The sequence below is a fragment of the Mycteria americana genome, chromosome 17, assembly GCF_035582795.1.
Source record: "Mycteria americana isolate JAX WOST 10 ecotype Jacksonville Zoo and Gardens chromosome 17, USCA_MyAme_1.0, whole genome shotgun sequence".
Taxonomy (NCBI): Eukaryota; Metazoa; Chordata; class Aves; order Ciconiiformes; family Ciconiidae; genus Mycteria; species Mycteria americana.
This window is the reverse complement of record NC_134381.1, coordinates 4,920,993-4,942,315: the sequence shown is the minus strand read 5'-3', so window position 1 is coordinate 4,942,315 and position 21,323 is coordinate 4,920,993. Positions and strand designations below refer to the sequence as shown.

At 50.8% G+C, this 21,323-nt stretch overlaps 1 protein-coding gene across 2 annotated transcripts in view; it reads left to right on the top strand.

Annotated features, from left to right (window-relative positions):
• The window catches only part of ASTN2 (astrotactin 2), a 366,252-nt gene extending 352,718 nt beyond the window's left edge, over positions 1 to 13,534 (top strand). For both annotated transcript variants that reach the window (XM_075519966.1, XM_075519967.1), the window contains 3 exons: positions 4,197 to 4,297; positions 5,885 to 6,068; positions 12,641 to 13,534. In XM_075519966.1, coding sequence (XP_075376081.1) covers positions 4,197 to 4,297; positions 5,885 to 6,068; positions 12,641 to 12,878 — 523 coding nt within the window. In that variant the 3' untranslated portion in view covers positions 12,879 to 13,534. The remainder of the gene's footprint in view (positions 1 to 4,196; positions 4,298 to 5,884; positions 6,069 to 12,640) is intronic.
• The last annotated feature ends 7,789 nt before the right edge of the window (positions 13,535 to 21,323 follow it).

Genomic DNA, 21,323 nt, shown 5'->3' with positions numbered 1-21,323 from the left:
TTCTCAGCCTTACAGTTTCATGCCTTTAGAATTTTGTATTTTGGGTTCTTTTTTACTCTGCATTGAGAAAGGATAGAAACTTATTTTTGTATATTTTTTTTTAATAGCAATTGACAATCTTCCACAATCATTGGATTCCAGGAACTGAAGCTTTAACACCCCCCTCCGCTTTCTCTTCCTCCCCCAAGAAGCATCCTGAGCCTAGTGATAAAATCCAGGCTTCAGCCAACATTGGGTGGGGTATCTACGAGGAAGGTGTTGTTGACATTTCATGAGGCCACATGTTAATTGCTTTCTATCTCTCTCTAAAAGTTCCTTCGGATCCCAATAGGTTTGAGTTTAGTAGTAAACATTTAAGTGGTGTTACTTTATAAGACTTCAGATGCTGTGTTTTGCTGCAGAGGTGGCAGTGTTTCCAGGCATGGAGGGGCTGATCTCTGCCAAGAGCATACGTGCTTCCAGTGGTGAAATGCTCTTTGGAACCTCTTTGGGCAAAATATATCTTAGTATTTCTAGAAAAGCAAGTGTTCATGTATGATCTTACTGAAGGCACGGGTGAAAAAGAGGATCAGCTGTGAGATAGTAGCAGGTAGCCCCAAGCTCCTTTGGAAAGCACAGGGAGAACATGAGAAAACATCGTAGGGAAAGTTTATCGCTAAACAAAACACCTCCGGGTTATGAAGGAGGTTCTGCCAGATCGTAGCTACCATATGGCATTCCAGGTTGTCTGACATGGTTTCATGCACTGAGTGTGGGTCTGAGACCTTTTTGTTTCTGGCTTTGACTTGACCCCAGAGATCCTCTGCCTTGGGCAAAACACTCAGAACCACTCTTTGGCCTCATTTTTTTTACAAATTATCAGGGTTGGCATAACCGTCGTTGGTGGGGATGCTGCCTGTTTTGGTCCTTGGCCCAAAATGCCAGTTACATCTACGTGATGTAAGTATGGCAGGAGGATCTCCACGTAGTGTTGCAGAGCTGGACTCCAGCCCGCCACGTACTCTGCCTAGCTCCCTCCCTCAGTCGTGCTCACTTCGGTTTTCCCGTTATTTGCCATGCAGGCTTCCCCATCCCTCCCACGCAGTGGTGGTCCCTCTCCTCCCACTGGCTGCCCTCTTTGTGCCCTGTTGGGTCCCAGGCTGGTCCCATCCCTGCCAGCGGCTCCTCGCCTGCATCTGCTGGAGGTTTCTCTTAGATGCAGCAAGCAAGATCCGCCTGTTAATGCTGGGTTTACACCGAGCCACAGATCTTTGCACTCTCTTCTCTTAATTGTCTGTTTCCAGGAATAAAAGAAAAAAATAAACCCCGGCACTCTGCGCAGTGCCATTAACTGACCATAAAAGTGTTTTGCCGCAGAGAGGCTGGGTGGTCAAGTGGTTTGAGAACAAGATTGGAAACCATCATCTCCTGAGTTTCCAAACTGTTCATGTCACTGAGCCTCTCCGGGGCACGATGCTTCACCCCATATGTCTCTGTTTACCATCGATAAAACAGAACTATTAATACTGCTGTGCTTCAGGGTGATCTTTTGGACCGTAATTAATGCTAAAACCTTCTGAGATCACTCGCTGGAAGGAGCTAGAGAGGTGCAGAGGGCTGCATACCGCTGGGGCTGCCAGCTTCCACCAGAGCTGAGTTAATTGGTGCTGATCCTAAAACACCTCATTCAAGTGAATGGAAATGAAAAACTATCCTCTAAGGTTCTTGAAGGAGGACTGGTTTCAGGTGAGGTAAAGCAATTTTTTTTTTTCTCAAAAAAGAATTTTTGACCAGATCAAAATCACTTTGATTCTGATTTTTTTCCATTTACATTTTGGGATTTTTTTCTTATATCATCTGAAAAAATGATGAAATGAAGGGCTTGTTTCTTGATATATATTTTTTAACCTAGGCCTGACCAGTACAGATGCTCTTGCTCTTGGCAGCTGAGTGACTTTGTTTCTGTGTGTGCTGGGCAGAGGGGAAAAGTGCAAAGGGCTAACGCAGGTCTTTAACATTGCCCAAAGGGCTGGATGTGCTTTAACACCCTGCCAAGCAGAGATGCTTCCTCCTGACCCCACTGGCAATGGAATAGGTGATGTGGGCACTAATTGCCTAATATTACAATTGTGTTTTGATAAAAGTCTGCCGTTTTTCAAGGAAAGTGCTCTGGCACTGATTGCCTCAGAGCTAATGGAGCCTTACTGACTGAGCCGCTGCAGGCAGAGCAGAGGTTACACATTAGCTGTGCTCACCCGTTTAAAAAAGAAAACACAACAACACAGCCGCTGTGGCTAAGCAAGTGACCCCAGGATGGGGACGGAGATCAGCTCGCAGCAGTAACCTGCTTGTTAAGCCCTCTTACTGCTTGTTGTGCTTATGCTGATGAGCAAGAAGAGCGTTGCCCACTTCTGAGCACCTGGCTGGGCAACAGGACTCCTGGGGTCTCTGTCCAGCTCTCCCGCTGCAGAGTTCCTTGTCTTGCTGGGGCTGAGGTCCCCCCACCCAACACCGGGTGCCCCTATTGCTGTTACTTTCTGGACCTGGAAAGAGGGGGGTTCATGCTGCCAAGCTGCAGAGACGCGTACCTTACCTGTTCACGGCTGGAGAGTCCTTACTCGCTTTGAACCCCTCGTTATTGAAGGGAGGAGGAGGGACAGTGGCACCTCTGGGATGGGATACAAAGCCCTGAAGTTAGACTCCTGCCCTGAATTCGATATTACCCTATTGCTCTGTTGCTGTCCCTTAATTATAGCGGGAGAACAGCCTGTGTGTGGTACTTGTGAAGTTGCACAGTGCGGACGTCCTTCCTGAGATGCTCCCACTCTGAGCAACGTTCCTTGTAAATTAAGGAAAATGATGTCATGCCAAAGAATTAAATAGCATCTCCTTGGGTGAGCTCAGCGTGTGCGTCCCCTGCATGCCCCAGCTTTGTGAAAATCGGAGTTGTCCCTACACACAAGTGGGTTCCTTGGCAGTCTGCTGGCATCCTTTCAGACAGCAAGTATTGTTAAAGAACTAATGCTAATTGCTCGGAGAGAATATGTCCTGTGCTGGGAATTGCTACTGTGCAAATGTCAGCTCTTATCAGCCGCGTGTGGGGTGCAGAGGGCCAGCAGGGAGGAGAGGGGGACTGGCGGTGCTTGTGTGGGGGGTGAGGAAAGGGAGGCATTGCTTCTGTCCCCATGAAGGGTGCTAAGGAGTTAGGACCATTCCTTAAGTAAACATACCTCAGGGTCTCAATCCCATTTAAGCTTCAGCTGCTTTTATGGTACTCTTTGCACTCACTTGCAAGAGCTGCTCGGTTTTACCTTAGGATAAGGAGCAGGGCTGTGTTATTTCTCGGGAGCTGGGTACCCCGCCACAAGGCTTCTCAGATCTCTGAGGGGTTCCAGCCAGCTCCTGCACTTTGTCAGAGCCAGCTCGAGTTTCCGTGCCTGGCTCGGGGTGAATAAATAGGAACCCATGCCTTTTGGGAGAGTGGACAGAAGATTGTCGCCCCTGCTGCGAAGAAGCATTCTCATTTTGGAGCTTTGCTATTCTGACCAGTACTCTGAGTTCAGCATCCCAGGACGTCCCATGCAGCCACAGCCTGTTTATTTGATGCTTCATCCAGCACAAAAGCCATATTTTACTGTCAGATGCTCTCCATTAGCTTCAAGTGTGAAATTCTCATTCCCACCCTGTTACCAACCCCACCCTGGTGAGGAAATGAGGGAGAGAACAACCTCAAGGGCCATTCACAGGATGTGCATGGGTTGTCACTTGTCAGCACAGAGCCCGCTTACGGCAGGAATTACTGCTCCACTCTCGGGAGGGCCGGAGAGGAGCCCGGCTTGCAAACACCACAGCTTTATAATATTTGCATCGGCACATGGCAAAGCAACCCCAGAGATGTTTACATCCTTTTGCAGTCATGCGGCTGCAGGGTGCAGCCCCGCAGGGCTCCCAGTGACGGCGGGGGGAGAAGAAAGACAGCTCCGCAGATGCTGCGTGGGGACGCTGTGGCCTGTCCCTCTGGCCCTGGCTCCTTTCCCCAAGTACTCTCCTGGTCTAAGCCCGAGATCGTCTCACATCTCCTTGAGGTGCCAAAACTGACTGATAGGAGCCTGGACGACATTTTTCGTTTCTCTTGTGTAGGCCGGTTCCCATAACAACCCAGTGGTGTGGGACTGAGGGTTGAAGACATTATTTTCCTTTTCCTTCCTGCCTTCCAGGTTTACCCTCTACGCAGTGGATACACGAGGGAGACACTCAGAGCTGAGCACGGTCACCCTGAGGACAGCCTGCCCACTGGTAGATGACACCAAGGCAGAAGGTCAGTGTTCAGGTGCCTCGTTTTCTGCAACAGAAGACATTTCCTGCTAATTTTGCCTTTCCCGAATTCATGGTACTCCTGCAAGCCCCTCCAATCCCTCCTCTTCCAGTGTGAAGGCTTCTGTAAATTCACTCTCAGGCACAGGGATGTTAATCTGGGGAGGAGTGACAAATTGCAAGAGTGTCCAGTAACAAAGTCCCCTCGGCTGGGTAGCTGGTGGCTCCCGTGGTCCTGTGCCACGTAGCGCCACGGCATCCTTCCCCATGCATGGCCATGGGAGCCGATAACGTGCGTTTGACACACGTCCCCTGGAAAAAGAACGATCTCTTCTTGCAAAAGCAAGAGAGGCAGCCCTCGCTGTGCCGGTGCAGCAAGCAGTGCGGGACACTGTCAGCTCCGGGTGTTTAAAAGGATGCTGGTGGCAGCTGGTTCGGTTCTGAAACAGAAACACCGATAAAAGCCCAGCCACTTCTGCACATTTGCATTTTCCAGTTTTGAAACCAATCCCATTTGTTCTCACACCCAGAGCTCTGTGCTGCTTTCAAATTTAAAAAGATTCCTCTAAATGAAAGGTGGGTTACCTGTTTTCTTTCTTGCTTGCTTTCTATTTTGAAAAGCACACCAAAGAAAGTTTTCATTAATGCTTTGTTTCATGTCAAACATTCCCAGGAAAAATGAGCAAATGGGAGACTAAAGAAAAGGAAGGAATTCCTGTTCCTTCATGGAGTATTGCTGGAGTCTTTGAGGCTGCTCCGCTCATGCAGGGCACTTGCTGCAGGATTAGTCTGAGGAGTTGCTAAATGCTCCCCAAGTCACTAAACCCTGCTGCAGGCAGCCCCAAGGGACTGGCAGCCATCCCACAGAATCACAGAATCACAGAATCATATAGGTTGGAAAAGACCTTTAAGATCATCGAGTCCAACCATAAACCTAACACTGCCAAAAACCACCACTACACCATGTCTCTAAGTACCTCATCCAAACGTCCTTTAAATACCTCCAGGGATGGCGACTCAACCACTTCCCTGGGCAGCCTGTTCCAGTGCTCGATAACCCTCTCGGTGAAGAAAAATTTCCTAATATCCAGTCTAAACCTCCCCTGGCGCAACTTGAGGCCATTTCCTCTTGTCCTATCACTTGTTACCTGGGAGAAGAGACCGACCCCACCTCTCTACAACCTCCTTTCAGGTAGTTGTAGAGAGCGATGAGGTCTCCCCTCAGCCTCCTTTTCTCCAGGCTAAACAGTCCCAGCTCCCTCAGCCGCTCCTCATAAGACTTCTGCTCCAGACCCTTCACCAGCTTCGTTGCCCTTCTCTGTACGCGCTCCAGTACCTCAATATCCCTCTTGTAGTGGGGGGCCCAAAACTGAACACAGTATTCGAGGTGTGGCCTCACCAGTGCCGAGTACAGGGGCACAATCACTTCCCTAGTCCTGCTGGCCACACTATTTTTGATACAGGCCAGGATGCCATTGGCCATCCCAGATGCCTGCCCCTCCTGCCAGCCCTGCCAAGGGCTTCGCTCCTTCTCCTCCTGTGTTAGCACCTTCTGGCTGTTCATTAATCCTGTCCCCCTGATCCTTTCCAGAGATAGCTGACAAAATCTACAACCTCTACAATGGCTACACCAGTGGGAAGGAGCAGCAGACAGCCTATAACACGCTGATGGAGGTCTCCGCTTCCATGCTCTTCCGAGTCCAGCACCACTACAACTCCCACTACGAGAAGTTTGGAGACTTTGTCTGGCGCAGTGAGGACGAGCTGGGGCCCAGGTACCTGTCCCTTCCCCTGCCCCACTGCCTGGAGCACCCCTCTGCTTGGCCACTGTGGAAGTGAACCTCATTGCCTTCTCCTCGTAGCTGAGGAAGTTCCCTTCTGGTGTTCACCAAGCTGTCCTGCCATCCCCTGGGACTGCCAGGTCCCAGTCAGTCTTTAGATAAATGTTTATGGGACATCTAGCAGCTGGGTGGTCTTTGGATGAATGCTTGTGGGACGTCTAGCAACCAGCCTGAACCAGGCAGGTGATACTGCAAATGAGCTGAGTGTGTTGGAGAGCTGGGGGGGTGAGGGGCAAAAGGTGTAAATTAGGCCTGGGACACAGTGAAGAACATCAGCGAGCACACAGCACCTCATCTGTTATATACAGCTACAGCTTTATGCTAGAAATATACAGCTTTATGCTATATACAGCTTTATGCTAGAAATATTTTCTCTTTAGTGTATATTTGATGCTCTGAGGAGGGCTGGGAGAGATTTGTTCCTGGGAGTATAAAGAGGGACTTCATCTGCAAACCCCCAGTGTACAGTGAAAGGGGTGGTAAGACTCTAAGAGATCACAGCTCAGGAATAACAGGCCTATGGACAACACTGCATCCAGGGGGCTGGCAGTGTCCTGGCAGCGTCCCGGCAAAGGCCTATGGACAACACTGCATCCAGGGGGCTGGCAGTGTCCTGGCAGCGTCCTGGCAAAGGCCAGGCTGCCACCCAGCCCCTTGGGAAACACTCAGCAAGAAATGCTCAGAAGTAGCTGTGTCCCTCTGGACATCTTGAGATCTCTTGTAGGATTCAAATAGCCTTGACCTGCTTTGAAGCTTTTAGAGACATGGTTCATCTAGCATCCTCATCTAACATGTTGTTCTCTGAGAAGCTGAAGCAGAGGAAGGTGGAGGAACAGGGTCTTGCAGTCCATGAATAATTGGAAAATATTTTCCTTCTCTCCTCCCCTGCTCCTATCTGCATGTTGGACATGGCTGAGGATCTGTCCATAATACCAGGATGACAGCTCCCTCACAACAGCTTGGACATAAATCCAAGCTGGCCTGGGGCTTGCCCTCCTCCAGAGATGACCTTGGTTGTAGTTTCTTCAGTAGTTCATTAGCCTCCAGCATGGAGCCACTCTCATCCTTCCCACTGCCTTCCTCCTTCTTTGATGACACTGCAGACTTGTTTGTCCTTTTCAATTGCTCCTCTCTCTATAAATCCCTTGGAACCGTCAGCCTCATCTTACACATCCTTATTTCCTCTGTTACTTGAGCTCCAACACACTTATTGAAGGATGCTATCTAGCCTGATACTTACATCAAGGCATGAGATTTGCAAGGTGACATTTAAATTGCCTGTATTGCCCAACTCTATACCAAGCTACATCTGGAGCCAGTGGTCAATTCAGCTGCTGTCTGTCTTCCTCGCCAAGCCAGATGAGCTCCTAGCAGTGCTCGTATGCCCCTGTTCTGTACTTGAGAAATATGTGACTTACAGCCAAGGAGAAGCATCTATAAATGCCGTGGCAGCCAGTGCCAGGCTCTTGACAAGAGCGAAGCTCTGCCTTCCAGCCTTGCTTCTCAGTGAGCTTGGACAGAAACAGAGGCACTGACGTAGCAGGAGGCGAGTGAGGCTTTGCCAAGGGAGGCCATCTCGTAACACGATTTTAATTGACGGACTGTTCTCCTTCCCAGGGGGACATTCATTTTTGTACCTTGAAATGTTTATCAGATGAGCCTCAGCTTCACAGTAAATGTTCTCTCATAAAACTGAGCGACAAGAGGGAAGTTGATTGCCTCCGTGTAATAAATACATCACACTGGAGTCCTCGTGAGCCCAGTTTCCATGAAAGCCACAGGTTACTGCAAACAGCTGCTTGCGAGAAGACACACTGACAGCCAGATGTCCCAACCAGACGGTTTACATTAAGGAGACGTTAAAAACTTAGCTCATAGGTGGCCCTAAACCAGGACTTTCTGTGGTCAGCAGCATCTTGGCACCTGGCTTGCCTCATCCTGCTAGTCTCCTTTAGCAACAACCCCTTTCCTGCTCCCCCCATTCCTCTTACAGACACCAAGCGAATCTCACAGAGTTAATTTGTTCCAACAAAACAGAAGAATCTGTCTGAAGTGGTGAAGGTTTAATGCTACTGTGCATTCAGACCTTTGGGTCTGTGCAGCCAGCGTGCTTCCTGACACAGCGACAGGGCGATTTCTCTATTATTTTTTCTTACTGTAATTTCAGGACAATTCTTTTGAGCACTGCAAACAGGGCCTGGCTTTTAGGAGGAGGCGGGACGAATAATTAAGTTAGAATCTTCCTTCCGTGCTCCTAATTGTGGCTACCAGCAACAACAGGGTCAGGATGTGGCACCAGCCCAGGGCTCACAGTCTTTCCTTTGCTCGAGCAAGTCGCCCAGGCAGGCAGCCGGGACAGCCACAGGAGATGAAGTGCATCTCCAGAGCAGCTGCCTTCTGGTACCGAGGGGGAATGCAATGTACTGATGGGAGGCTGTGATAAGAGGCCATCGAGTCCCGGACTCATTGTCCTCTCAGACAAGGGTCTGACAGACCCAGGTCAGTTCTCAGTAGAGTGGAAAAATCTGAATTTATGACAAAATCGCCCCATATGGGAACACAGCAGCCAAGCAGCCACCCTCTCCCTGCAGCAGTCCGGGGAAGCTCATCCTTCCCTCCAGCCCAGGTATCATTTTTTCTTTGCTTCTTCATGCTGGTTCGTTCTCCTTTAGCACCTTCCTCCTAGGTGAGATAGGGCAGTGTTTTGCTGGCTCTGGATATGTTTTCATCCCGCACCAGCCATCAAGGTCAGTGATCTCTGTTCCTTGTGCAGCTGGGGGACAAACGACCCTGCAGAAACACGCTCAGGGCTGGGAAGAGCAGGAGGTAACGTGTTTCCTGCTCTTGGGCATGTCCTTGGGTCTGGCAACCAGGGACCTCAGTGCCCTGTCCCCTGTGCAATCACTGCACCGCACTCCCTTGCACTGGGGCCACTGGTTCATACACGAGCCCTTGGAAAGTGCCCTGGCAGCAAGTACCCATCCCTCTCCCCTTTCCTCTCCCTCTGTGGTACCTAACAAGGTACCTAACAAGGTACCACAGAGGGAAGCAGCCGCATAGAACCATCACTATTTTTAAATCCCCCTCTTCCTCATTTATGACTGAGGCTGTGACCTCCAAAATCTGTCACATAAGTGGAGACCAGAATCAGTCCCTGGCTGGCGCCAACTTAAAACAACTGCCCCTGCGGTGGGCACGTGGCAGGTGGGAGGGCAGCGCTGGCTCACGCCAATGTGGGGGCACCCCCCGTCTGGGCTACGGTGAGGGGGAAGGGGGTTGCTTCATCCCTTTGGGGGCTGAGAGCTCGGGGTCTGGCCACAGGCAGCCCCCCGCTCACTCCCCTGCCGTCCTCTCCCGATTCCTGCCCCTTAATAAGGCAATAAATTACCGTTTCTGGCAGGGATGAGGTTGGTCAGCATTTAGGAAGATTTCATTTCCAGTATTTGAAAAGGTGGTCGTTCTGACCCGACAGCCCTCCGCAGGGAGCACTTGGGTAATACCCAGGGCTTGATTTATGGTGTTAAATTGGCAGCCCAAGAACTGCTCCTGTAATTTATTACCCAACCTTCACCAGAAAGCCTCTCTCTCTTTCTCACCCCTCCCCTCACCCGCTCTGTCTCTCTTTCTCCTTATTTTTTTTAAGAGGGAATAGCTGACAGCCAAAAGCTAAATCTAACATTTACACATGACTTAATTACCCCACTAAAATAAATGACTCAAAGCGGTGAAACCCATCAAAACTGGGGCTTTGGCACTGGACACCAAAAATGAGGGGCCTGATTCCCTCCCTCCCCATCACCCTGTCTCCTCCTTGACCATGGTGCAGTGTGTTTTCAGCATCCTTATAGAGCCAAACCATCGTGTGCTGCATCCCACCCTTAAACATCGATACTTTCCTGGGGCTGACTGCACCAAGCACAACTGTAGATGCAGCAGGTGTGTGGAGACCACCTCCGTGAGGAGCACACCACATGAGACATCAGCAAATCTGGATGGGTTGACTCCTGGACTTCTTGCCACCTCGAGCTGCTCCTCACACATAGGAATGTTTGCCTGAATAAGAGACCTGAGTATGTATCAGGAAGCAAGGACCACATGGTGATTTTTAGCAAAATCCAGAAGATCATGGAAGTATGGTGGAAAAAGTGATGAAAATGGGAAGGTAGAGAAGGTCAAGGGAAATTGAGGCAAAGGAGTGAGCAGGTTGTGCAGGGGAGAAGTGAGAGGAGGGTGAAGAAAGGTATGGAGGGGAGGAGAAAGGTGAAGTGGTGAGAAGGGGGGAGAGGTAGATAAGACTTGGCCAGCAGCCATGTGTAGGTGCGTGCTGGGGAGTCCACCCCTTGTCTAGGTTAAGGCCAAGTTGTGGTTACCCACCGCTGGGGTTTGCCTCGAGGGCTGGTCATGGCCACTCATTGTCAATTCTCTCTTTCTATGGCTGGGAAAGGCCTTGTGGTGAGCTGGAGTGGGAAGCAATCTAAGGGAAATTCCATCGGTTGCTTCGTTTGCCTTTACCTGGACAACTTCTCCATGTTGGCCCCTTGGCCACCTGCGCCAGCACAAGCAAATGGGCAAGGACAAGCTGGGGAAGGGGCAATACCCCCTTTTGGCAGTAGAGATGATTATGGTAAATAAGGGTGACCATGGAGCTATTGCCTTAGAGAGATGATAGTTATCCTTTTTGAGGAGGAGTGTATTCTGGCTAAATGCTCTCCTCCCGAGTGCTGTCAGCTCACATAAAAGTCCATCCTATGATCCATGGGTCCTGTGCTTGCTCAGCCTTCCCTGAAAAAAAAGGGAGCATCAGCACAGATGTTAAGAAACAATTTCTCAGCGTTAGGATGGGTGAGCACTGGAAGGGTTGCCAACTCTTGGCTCTAAGAACGGGTTAGATAAATACGCCTCGGGGCAGGTTGATCCCAGCAAGGAAATGGCAGAGATGATGCCTTTTGGTCCCTTCCAGCACCAGTGACTGCGTTTTGCTGAAGTTTGTTAACTGTAGTGACAGTCACTACAGGCTTTGATTTGCTGCTGAGCTTAGCTTTAATCAGTCAGTCTTTACTGACAGCATCTAATGCCATCGTAGAATTTCATAACTTCTTAGCGGCAGGCGTCCAGCAGCGAAGGACCTGTTCTTGGCCGTCTGTCAGGTCTTGACGTGCCGTGGGAGCACCAGAAGCTGTAGCAGGTCAGGTGGCTGCCATGGAGAGTAGCATGAGTAGAAGTATTCTGTCAGAGTATTCTGTCAGAGCTGGGCACAGCTCAGCCCATGACATCATTATTATATATGTGTATGTATAACTAACGAGGCTCAAATTGCCTAGTCAGGCTTGTCTTTATAGATTAAATCGATACATGGATACCATGTAGTGTTGTCCAAGAAGGGCCAGCTCCCTTTGCTCTTCCTTCTCCTGGAAAGCCAACCCTGAGCCTGTCACCCCCGGGGAGGAGCGGGGAAGTTTTCCATGTGCAGCCCTGGAGGAGCAGTGGTTTCTTACAGCCTTTCATCCAGTTTTCCTGCTCCGGAGGGAGAGGTCTGTATCCGGCTGGAGATGCCGGGATGCCCTCTTGCCTCCTACCGCTGTCTCTGCCCTCTGCTCTGGCACTGGGGTGACTCTGGCCAGCCCTTCCCCGGCGTCCTGTTCCCCGGTGCCTGTGGGTATGTGGCCGCATCGGGCTCCCAGCACTCCCCCCCAGCTGGGAGCTCACAGCCCGGGCTGAAACACCACTCAGCTTTCATAATCAAATAATCCCCATGTTTATGCCTCGCTGACTGACAGTGCTGCCCCCGACATATCATTATCGGGAATTTACATTCCTGCAGGAACTGCGAAATCCCCTACCCCTGAATCCAGAGCTTTCCTGTGGCACCAGAGGGAGAGGAAATAATCTGTGATCTTGAGACTTTCAGACCACTGAAGTAAACCCTCTTCCCCTCCCTTTGTTTGATTTAGCACTTTACAGACTCCCATGAGGGGATTCTTGGTTTCTTACGGGTTTATTTTGTTTTGTCTTAATGTGTTGTGCTTTTATTCCTCGCTTTTCTAGTGTCAGTCCTTTTGGGCCATTTGCCTCCTGGAGACTTGGGAAAACAGGAAAGGGAGGGCTGGGCTCAGCAGTCGGGAGCAGTAAGGTGCTGGGGGTCTCACCAGGGTGCACGGGGGCCCGCACATGCACTGGAGCCTGCCAGGAGCACATAGTGGTGGTGGTGACCATCTAGCCAGGGGCAGACAGTGTCCCCAGGGCACCCAAGCTGCTCTAGTAGGTCAGACCTGAGGTCCGTCCAGCCCCGTTGACCCAGTGCTGTGAAATAGTAGATATACCCAGAAGTTTTGGGCAAAACAGAGCTTCTCTCCACCTTAAACAGGAAGGACGCTGTCTTAGGCAACAGGTCTTGTCCGTTCTTGTTGCAAGACAGAGCTGGTGGTGGAACACAGGAGTCCTGGCTTCTGGTCTCCTCTTTGCATTGCCCACCCTGCTCTGTCTCTATCTCTGTTTGTCCCCTCCAGGAAGGCACACCTGATCCTGAGGAGGCTGGAGAAGGTCAGCAGTCACTGCTCGACCCTGCTACGCAGTGCCTACATCCAGAGCCGCACTGAGACCATGCCCTACTTGTTCTGCCGCAGCGAAGAAGTCCGGCCGCCCGGCATGGTCTGGTACAGCATCCTAAAGGACACCAAAGTAACGTGCGAGGAGAAGATGGTCTCCATGCTGCGTAACACGTACGGGGAGTCCAAGGGGCGGTGAGGGAAGGTGCAGGCCTGGAGCTGTGGGAGGCAAAGGGACTCCGAGGAGTCGAGGACTCGTGATGCGCTGAGTGGCTGGTGGGGTTCGGGGTCGGGTGGTGTTCGGAGGGGGCGGAAGGGGACAGCGAGGCCAAACAGGACTTTCTCACGCAGACAGCAGAGAAACAAGAAATCAGCAAGTTGGACTTTAATTTCTTTTCCTTTTTTTTTTTAATTTTTCAAGAGGAAAAAAAAAAGAAATTACCTAATTTGACTCAGTATAAAAGCCTCTCCTTTTTAATCTTTTCTTACTGAATTTCCTGGACTACACGCTCCAAAGCCCTGGGAGGAGGAGATACCCGCTCGAGGCCAGGGCCAGGCAGAGGGGAGCTGCTGGGCACAGGGTGACCCCCTCCCTGCCTGCCCTGCCGCCGGGCAGGAGCTGTGGGGCGAGGGGCCCCTGTGCCGTGGCGGCCGAGGACGCCAGGAGGAGGTGGCGTGGGTGGCTGGCAACACCGCGCTGCCAGCGAAGGTCCTGGAGGGGGATGCCAGGCAGGTGCCGGGATGCTGCAGGCAAGCTGGGCTTTTGTACCACTCCGAGTCGATGGACCAGCTCCGTGTGCAGCCTTCATTCGCAAGGCTCCCGGCAGCTTGTTCTGTGCATTAAAGATTCATATTAAGTCCATCTTCACTGCCTCCTTGGTGTTTTTTCCTGACACCGCCGCTTGGGCGTTCGTAGTGTTTCAGGACCGGAGAGGGCATCGCCGATGGTTGTCCCCATGCCGGGATGTGGCTAAGATGAGGGGCCGTATCTGGAAACCGGTGCTGACCCCAAGAGCTGGACGTACGGAGAGGAGGGGAAAGTGCAGCCTCTTTCCATAGGGTCCTCTCCCTCCCCAACACCCAGCTCGGCCACTGGCCCCAGTGGGAGCTGGAGGCGTGTGGGAAAGCCCAAGAAGGAAGCCAGGGGCTAAAAAGACATGGAGAATCTGGTTTCTTTTACTGTCAGATGTGGGTTAGGCTGGCCCGGGATCCCTGTGGGTAACGGATTTCTCAGCCTGATAGCCAAACCAAAAAGCGCGGGAGGGTGAGAGGGGAAAAAAACCCAAAAAGCAGATCAGCTCAAAACTATTGCTTTTTCTTTTTAAAGCAAAACAACGAACCTGGAGGGGGAAAAGGGAACAGTGTGGGTTGAATGAATCAGTTTAGTCAGCCCAAAGCAAATAGTTTTTTTAGTTTTTTTCAGGTTATTTAACCCTTTAACATAAAAGCAAATAAGCAGGATGTGAGTTTCAAAATGAAAATGTTTTGAAACCAAACAAAGGTGCAGGATTTGATGTGGAGGAAGTTCAGCCAGAGACCTTTTTCTTCTTGAGCTAAACCTATTTGCCTGATTTGCACCCACTCAAATAATTCTGATTGTTTCTCCCAAACTGCTCTTCCCCCCCCCCCCTTTGGTTATGTCTCTTCATTTGTCTTGAGACACGTTGATGTTGCACATTGGGAAGGCCTCTGTTACCTGGTCAAAGTCCTGCTGGAGTTCACAGAAAACTTTGCCTTGACATAGCAGCCTGTGGAGCAAGTGCCAAAGCATTGCAGGTTGCCTGAGGTCTTAATTTTTCAGCTAAATCCCTTTTTCTGACGGAGAGGGAGAGGACAGCGACACTGAGGGATCTGGGCTATGGCCACTGTGTCACTGAGGCTTGCACAGCACCGAGCACGAGGGCCATGGAGGGACCATGATGCCACACGTGTTAAAACCTCTCTCAGCCCCCAGCACTGCTGCTGCCCGTTAACCATCCCTTTGCCCTTTGGAGGTGACTGGTGGCCATGGAGTTTGGTTGTGGGGATGAAGGAGATGACCGTGACTTGCTGCAGATGAACGTAGACTTTGATTTGCTTGGCCAGAGCTGCCGAGCCCCATCGTGGCTCTCAGCACCCATCCAGCACCCCGTGCACCAGCCAGACCTGAAGGAGGTCTGTGAGCCCCGGAGGGACCGGAGCTTGCACCTCCCAAAATGGGAGACACTGGTGTGGGAGGAGGTGAGGCAATATTTGTTCAGCTTTGCTATTGTGTAAAACAAAACACAACAAACCCCTTGAAGTGTTCAGGCATCCTGGCTGGTGCCCGGACCGGTGCTTCTGGCACCACGGTGTTACACTGAGCCGCTCATTTCATGTGCTGCCATGACACGGTGTATGCACTGCTGCGGGGGGGAAAAAACCCCTAAACCTCTCTTCAGAGCCACTGATGCAGATGGACCAGGACTGATCCTCCCCTCCCGAGAGCGGCAGAGCGGGCGGTGGCTCCGTCGCCCCGCAGGACAGGTCCCCCAGATGCTCAGCAGGACACGGCACACGCCAGGACTGCCACGGCCAGCAGCAACCGCACAGAGCCCGGCCGGTCCCAGCCTGTCGGCGTGTTGCTGCTAGCGCTGCATCCACCTCCAGGTGCTTTGCAGCCGTCTTGTTTTCTCAAGGCTCTGGCCCACAGCCATGCCTTTCCCTGTATTTTACAAACATGGTGTTTTATTTTGTTTTTGTTTGGTTTTGTCGGAGATGATTCATTTCTCTTGAAAGCCCCGTGCAGTGTGTGCTGCGATGGGGAGCAGCTCTGTGGTTTCACTGCAGGCAAGAGCCGGTGTTGACCGACCTGACAGACAAATTGCTTGTGTTTTCTCTAACGCTGCTGACGGGACTAGAGGCAATCGTAGGTGTGACAGGGCTAATGCTGCTCATGGGATGCCTGACCATCATGAGTGTGGTGCTAGGTATTAGGAATAGGACATGCCAGCCAAAATACAGGGTGGCTGGCTGGATGCCCTTCAGCCCGTTTTTCTCCACTCTGATACAATGAGCTCCCCCACAGTGGTATTTTTTGCACCTGGGATACCCATCCCAGCAGTCTCCCTCGGCAGAGCTCGGGGGGAAGGGGCAAAGCGCACAGCACGGGGCCATTTTGCTGCAGATGGCAATGGAAAGGAGACCTTCAACTCTGGTAGCCCTAACTTCTGCTGGCAACAAAACACAAGCAGCACAAGGACAGGCTGGCTGTCCCCCTGGCCCCGCGCTGCAGCTGTGTCTGCTGCAGAGACCAGGGGCTTAATTCTTGCTGCTTACCTTGGAAGGCTCCTGAAGAGCTTTGCTTTGCATCCTTGGTGAGGCTGGCTGTTGCGTACGGGTATGTATACAGAGCGAGTTGTGTGTAAGCCTGTGTTAATATGTACACAGCAGGTGGAAGAGTCTAGACTCCCGGGCAGGAAGGCTGCGGAGTTTGATGGCTATTAACCTGTTGAGAAGAGCACCTAGCTCCCAGATCAAAGCCAGAAGAGCCTCTGGCCAGTGATGCTACCCAGCACGGCGTACCCAAGCCAAACAAAACCAAGGAATTCGTCGAGGTTACACATCCTCTGGTGCGCAGCTGAAAGGAAGGGTCTGTATTTTCTCCCTGGAAAGTTTGGAGAATGTAACTCTCTGGCTTTCAAGATAAACAGTTGTAGTCACAGCCCAGCAATGCTGGCAGATGGACCAGTGCCCCATAGTGTGTGTGCACACACGCAAACACAGACACCTCCCCCCCCATTCCTCTGGCTCCCTTAGGGAAAAGGGATCCTTGCTCCAAAGCAAGTGGCTGCTGCCCCAGGACCTGATTTGTCTTCCCAACCCATACTTTGATTTTGCTGTGCCACCAGCCGGGCTTTGTCAGGCCAGGGGCCAATGCTGTCCTGGGTGGGGAGAGCACCAAGGGGTGGATGAAACATGAAGAGTGAGTGGGGAGAGGGGCAAAAAGATGCCATCATCCAGGTTGAACAGATAAACTACCCACATCCATTTGCAAAACTGAAATTATTTGCCTGATGGGACGAAGCAGGGAAGATAACCTGGCATCAGTGGCTCCGTGAAGGAGCCACCAGCTTTAGGACGAGTTCAGGTCAAAAGGAACAACCTCCTCCATGTGCCTTTGCAGTGAGTACATGTGCAGGTAACGGCATCGGTAGAGCAGTCATGGGTGCGTGCAGGGTGTCTGCTGCTCCCTGCACAGCCTGGCCCTACTCCCACCATCCATGCACCCCCCAGCACCCCATAAACTCCAGCTCAGCACTAGGAGGTGGTTCCTCTGCAGAGGCTGCTCGCTCTTCACTGCACTTATGTTCACACTCTTCCTTTTAACAAACATATTCACTGCCACTTTCAGCATCCCTTGAATGTCCCAGCGGGCACACACCCTTCTTAAGGGCACCCTCAAATCTGCCACTTGTTTGGCACCTCAGAGCTGGTGACAACTGCAGGTCCCCTCCCAGGGCTGTGTGGGGCTGCCCCCTCCCGAGAAGCAGAGCGGCCCTGAACAATCCCCATTGTCCCCACGGCCATTGTTCCCCACCGCCCTCGTCCCCAGCCGGGCCGCAGCTGGCACAGTGCACAGAGGGGCTGATTGTTTGGGTTGCTGTGCCACTGGTGACATGCTGCTTTGGGACAGCTTCTTCCCACGGCAAAGGCCTCTGGAGTCAAGTGCTGCGTTTGCTCCTTTATTTATTTGGTTGGTTTCTGCTTTTCCTCTTTTTTTTTTTTTTTTTTTTTTTAATTTCTGCTCGGTTGGATGAGGCAGGCTCTGCTGAGGCTGGGGAAGAAGCCAAGGGAGTGCCAGAGGCTGTTCAGCATGGGCAGCCCAGGTCCTCTCCATCATGGGGGGGTGCCTGGGATGGACAAAGCTTTGCAGTAACACTAATGCTTAGCCATGACAATGCCCTGTGATGTGACAGATGCCTCGGTGGCCTGCCAGCTCACATTTTGTTGCGCTGGGAGGATGTGAACTGCACGTTTTACCTGCTGGGCCAGAGGCAAGATTAGTTCTCCAGAAGCTGAGCATCACCAACATGAATCAATTTGTGCACTCCAAGACACAAAGGAAAAGGTTTCTGTTTGGTTTTTTTTTTCCTAAGCACACTTGGCCTGTCTGCCTCCCCTAGTGTTGGTGACCGTGACATTAAGCCAGGCAGGACCATGGCTCATAGTCCCACCATGGTGGGGGGGACATGCCCTGGGCAGCTCTGGCCTTGCAAGTGCCATTCACAGTGCTGGGCTGGGGCTGGGGCGGGCAAGGCTGTGCCCAAAGGGCTCTCAGCAGCTCCCAGGCACCAGGAGCTACAAAGGCTTTGAGGAACGGTTTGAGTCGATATGGTGTGCTTCGGCATTGGCCTTTCATATGTGCTGCGGGGGTCAGGAGGCTATAAATGCTTGGGTGGAGAGTTTGAGCCTTAATAAAGTGTGCAATAAAAAGGATTCCCTTTCCCTTCCTTGCTCCTGCCCACCCTCTCATGTCTCCAAACCCGTTTAGCAGCTGCTGTGGTGTGGAGCCTTCATGCCTTATGGAAACACAGCTGCGTCAGGGCTCGGGAAACATTTTGAAAAGAACCTGCTTATTTTGAGCATGTCTGTGCTGCAAGGTGAGTGCCCAAAGACAGAGCTGGGCTTTGAAGTTCAGCCAGAACCATCCCCATATTTTAACTCTTTCATCAAAAATGCCAACAAACCTGGAGCATAAGTCAGTTCATCCCTGTGGGCTGGATGATGATAAAGGGGAGCAGCAGTGAGCTTAGATATGGGGCTCTTAGGCTTCTTTAAAAACCTGTATGAGTGGGGGGAGCGATTTATAAATGGGTAAACTGGCAGGTAATGTCTTAAGAGCAGGGGGCGGGGGCGGGGGTGGCTAGAAGTGCCCATGTTGTTGTTTGGACTAGTTCTTCATTTGTCATAAGTAAAATTTGTCAAAAAAAAAAAAATTGTGAATAACTTTTTATCTGCAAAAAAATACTGATTTCATAAAAGCTGTTTTTAACCACTAACGATCCTCCCCAGACCCGACAGAGATCAGCAAAGATTCTCAAGAGCTTTATAACTATTTTGACACAGTATTGCCTCACTTGTACTTAAAAAAAATTTAAGACCCTGGCCCTTTGGCTGCATTTTACCAGAGAACTTAGGCCAGTTGTTGACTTGAATGATGTAGGCAGCTGTTGCTCCAATTCAGGGCAGAGGGAAAATTTGGAGCCATCGTGGTGTTGTGGTAGTTAATGAGCAGCAAAAAGGAGAATTCTGGCCTGGGAACTGCTCACTTCACATCCCAGGTGTGTGCCTTAGAAACTGAAAAACTGAGGAAGTGGGATGCAAAAGCTCAGGAAAAGATAGTACTGGACCACAAAGTGTTTTCTGGGTTTGTGTGTAAGCAAGCGAGCACATGGGCACGCATTTGCCAGTGTACACGCCTGAATGTTCATTTGATCTTCAGATGCCCTTGCTTACATGGAAAGAAGTTTTCTTTTATACTTGTGAGTAGTTTCCTTTATATTCCAGTTTTTCTATGGAAGCTTTTTTTAAGCCTCTGTGTCTTTTTGTCCAAATTGTTCAAAGTTGCTAACAGCTTCATTTTCCCATTACCACAATTACCAATGCCATACTTGTTTTAGAAGCTGTGGCTTTCAGCTGGGAGAGTACTTTGCCGTATGAAGTCAGAGCAATTTCCCTGGCTTTCATATATAATTAATGCAGTCATCTCCTTTTGATTTAATGCAGCCAACAGGAACCACATCTGGTGTCACAAGTGCCTCACAGTCACTTCATGGAGAGGCTGGTGGCCCAGTCTGGGTGACTTTGAGTGTGTCATGAGACTCCCTGGGCTGGTCACAGCACAGCAAGGTGACTGGCATTACTGCTATTACTACTACTGAGATATTAAAGCTGCCTTCCTTGCCAGGTATCAGCCAGATTTAACATTTGCAGGTGGCCACAAGCCCTGTTGCCATCTCACAGGACAGTGGCTTCAGACCTTGCTCAATACATGTATTGATTTTTATTTTCCTTCTCCCTCTCTTTAGCGGTTGGTTTCCAGACAGACACGTAAACTGGACATAGAAACTGTTGTTTGACTGTGCATTTCAATTGATCGTGCTCGGGTGGTTGTGCACACGCGGGAGGAACAGAGCTGAACGTAGCTCAGCAAATGCAGCCCGGCCCAGCACGAGCGAGTTGCCCGCTGTTCGCTGGCTTTATGGGTTGCTCCCATCTTCAGGTCCTTATTAATGCTTAATAGATAGTTCAACACACAGCCAATTGATTTGTATATTGCTATAGACACAAACCATTTAATACATTGTTTATGGGCCTTTTTATCTACAGTATGTTCTATTGATAGGGCTGTCTGTGACGTGCTTATACCCTATTAATAATGCATTGACTGTAGACAAGGATGGTATAGAAAGCATGATGCGCTCTCGCTTGTGCTCTTTCTGTCTCTCTCTCCCTGCTCAATATAGTGCAGTGGATTTTGACAGTTAAAATGCAAAACATTTTTTTACTGACTCACTTATGCCAGTGTAAAAAAAAAAAATTAATTTATTCTCATCTTTCAGTCTATTGCCCCCAAACGTCCCATGGATTGTGTGGTGTGGAATTAAGTTATTGTCCAATCCACAGGCTATTTATGCACTATAGTATTACTGCCACACTTTTGAAGGGGGCCAAGGTGGTACCAGTCAGTACCATAACTATATCAGGATGGCAAATGGGCTAGTCAGCATAGCCGGTGTTTAATGCACCCCCTCCTTGTCCTCTGCCCATGCTCCCAGCCTCCGTGTCTTATCAGGGCTTTCCTGGGAGTTAAATCATTAATGAGGTTGGGAGTTAACTGCGTTAAAAATGACTCTCTTTAAGATCAGGGGTCAATAAATGTCAGGGCTAAATGGCACCTATCCTGACTGCACGTGCGTCCTCAACGTTTGGAGATGTCAGTGCTGAATCAATTCACATTTGGAAGCTAAATCAATACAGATTTCTCAGTACAACAGCATAAAGCACCTTTCCTTGCCTGCCACAGCAGGGCCTGAGCGGAGCGGGCAGCAGGCTGGGTCCTGCACCACGGCCCCGGCCCTGGCGCGGGGGTCCCACTGGAGCAGTGACAGTGCAGGGGGCAGCACGGCAGGACCCATGCAGCTGTGACCAAGGGGAGGCAAAGCCTCAGAGGGAGGAAAATCTGCAAAGCTACTGGGCCAGAACAGGGGCAAAGGACTTTGCCATCAATGACCGTCAACATAATTGCCCAGGGAAGCTGCTCTTGGCTGGGGGCAGGCGGGCTGTACAAGCTGTGCAGGGCTGAGCCCTGAGCTGCTGCAGGCTTTGCTGGAGCTGCAGCTCCTCCAGCCCACCCTCCTCTCCACAAACACCTGCCGTGGCAACAAAAAGCCACATTTCCGGTGTTGAAGGACCAAAACTTTCTTAATCCCATTCAGGTTATTATTTCACACACTAGCAAGAACCAACAGCCCAGTGTTTTGAGTCCACCCTGTTCCTTTTGGACCTGTGCATGCCTGTGGGCATGTGACTGAGATGTGTCCATCACTGCACCGACCAAAAGGATGTTATTGGGTTGCAGAGCCTCATTCTCCAGGAGGACAAAGACATGCATCTTCATTGC